This window comes from Solanum lycopersicum, chromosome 3 (assembly GCF_036512215.1).
Source record: "Solanum lycopersicum chromosome 3, SLM_r2.1".
Taxonomy (NCBI): Eukaryota; Viridiplantae; Streptophyta; class Magnoliopsida; order Solanales; family Solanaceae; genus Solanum; species Solanum lycopersicum.
Window position 1 is genome coordinate 8,412,243 of NC_090802.1, and position 2,252 is coordinate 8,414,494.

General features: G+C 38.6%; 1 protein-coding gene across 1 annotated transcript; it reads right to left on the reverse strand.

Moving 5' to 3' along the window:
- Positions 1–322: 322 nt before the first annotated feature.
- On the reverse strand, positions 323–1,363 carry LOC138347357 (uncharacterized). Its single transcript, XM_069295477.1, has 2 exons — positions 1,083–1,363; positions 323–893 (listed from the first exon to the last, which is right to left on the reverse strand). The coding sequence occupies exons 1-2, from the start codon at positions 1,361–1,363 to the stop codon at positions 323–325; spliced, it is 852 nt and encodes a 283-aa protein (XP_069151578.1).
- Between the last annotated feature and the right edge of the window lie 889 nt (positions 1,364–2,252).

Below are 2,252 nucleotides of genomic sequence, written 5' to 3' on the forward strand. Positions count from 1 at the left end.
TTAGGCAAAAGAATTAATTAGTCATTTTCTCAAAAATATGGCAGCATTCAGTTTTAATGCAACAGTGATTTTTTAAACCATTTTAAAGCAATTTTTCAAAAGTTCTAATTTTAGATAATTCATGATATAAACATGCTACTATTCAAAGTAACAACATATAGACATCTCTTACAATTAATCAATGCTTCATAGAACATACAATGCAAGAAGCAAATGAAATTCAATTTCAACCAAACTCCTAAATATCATGCACAAGCAACATATTCAAGAATTTCTATCCTATCTACAAACCATACTCCCCCACTTAGAAGAAACTCATATCTTAACAAAAGAAAGAGAACTTCCCAACATCATCATCACTCTCCTTCTCATCCGGCTTCTCCACCCTTGAACGGAGTGCATAGAAATGTCTCTTTGTTGAAGCATCATCTTTTGGAACACTAGGAGCAACTTGGTTACCCTCTCTACCTCTAGAAGCAATCATAGGACAATCTCTCACTTTATGCCCATCTTTACCACAACCAAAGCAACTCCCGGTACCCAATAGACACTCACCATAGTGTTTCTTGCCACAATTTGCACAAGTAGGCTTGCCATCCTTGTAACCACCTCCTTTCTCAACCTTGAACTTAGCACTCTGAGATTCTCCTTGAGATTGAACCTTCTTCTTAAACCTAGTTTGCTCTTGATCACTAGCACCACTCCTTTTCAAACTTCTAGCCATCCTCCTAAGTTTAGACTCTTCAATTGATTGTGCATACACCATGAGTCTGGCTAGGGTCATATCATCATGCAACATAGCGGTACGACATTCTTCCACCACTAAGTTAGCTACCCCCGACACAAAATGACTCATTTTATCTCTTGGATTGGAAACAAGAGAAGTGGCATACCTTGACAAAGTTGAGAATTTCAAAGAGTACTCCCTCAACACTCATATTGCCTTGTTTGAGATTGATAAACTCCTCCACCTTAATTTCTCTCCTCTCTCGGGTAAAGTACATACTAAGAAAAGCTTCTTAAATTCTTCCCATTCAATGGGACCCGATCCTTCCGGGCTATTATCCTTCCATTAAGTCTACCAAATTTGAGAAACATCCCTCAATTGGTATGATGCCAACTCCGCCTTCTCCCTAGATGTGACCCCCGTAGCACTGAAAACTTTGTACACTCCATCAAGAAACTCTTGGGGATACTCATTTACCTTAGAGCCAAGAAAGATAGGAGGATTCATCCTCACAAAATCTCTCAACCTAGATGTCATAGTGCTCTCCACAACCCTAGGCATCATATTCAAATTAGCTTGCATAGTCACGGCTCGGGCTATAGTAATCAAAGCCTCTCTAATCTCACTATTAGACATCTCCGAAACCTCAATACCTCCTTACATATTAGGAATAGGATCACCTTGGGGAGGTACTTGGGCATCTTGAGCACCTTTTCCTTGTCCACCTTGAGGAACTTGCTCAACTTGAGGAGGCACCTCCTCATTCACCCTCTCCTCTTCCAACCTTCTAGCGGCCATCCTTCTAGTACTCATATCCTAGAAATACAAGGAAACTCATAATAAGTATAATCATAACATTTACCTACCGCACGACATAGGAGTAGAAAAGAAGGGAAACTCTATCGTCCTATAGCCTTTCGCCCATAGATGTGTCGCGACTCACACCGATGGTCAAGACTCTACCAAACGTGACTTGATGAGACTTCTTGATTCCTAATACTACTTTCACCAACCTATGCTTTGATACCAAGATTGTCACAACTCGAAACCATACCTTAGAAGTTAGGGTACAATCTTGGATTGTAACAGGCGTCATCAATCACTCGGAGGTCTAACACAAGCCCTTTCATATCATTCATTGCATATACATAGTGAAAAATAGTGCGGAATTAAAACTTTTCACAAAACATAATATAGTCTTCGAAATCTCTTTCATATATAAAAGTAATAGGAAATACTAAGTCTCAATCTCATCATCTTAAGACACAAGAATACTTGGGACACGACACATACTTCAAATACGAATATAGAAATACTTAATCTATTACAATACTTTGAATGAAAACATTAAAGACATATATGCCCTCGAGTCAAGTGAGGACATACTTCAACTTCTCTTGAACGATCTCATAAGTCCAAGTCTTCACTTCTCAAAGATCCTCACCTACCAAGAACTATATAGATAGATAGATAAAAGCATGGAGTTAGTACAATCACATGTACTAAGTATGACATTATGCATAAA

Bases quoted from the DNA above. Each gene is read 5' to 3' on its own strand.
- LOC138347357 (XM_069295477.1), bottom strand. From the start codon at position 1,363: ATGTCTAATAGTGAGATTAGAGAGGCTTTGATTACTATAGCCCGAGCC. The intron at 894-1,082 runs GTAGACTTAATG...AACTTTGTCAAG, and splicing joins AGGGATGTTTCTCAAATTTG to GTATGCCACTTCTCTTGTTT.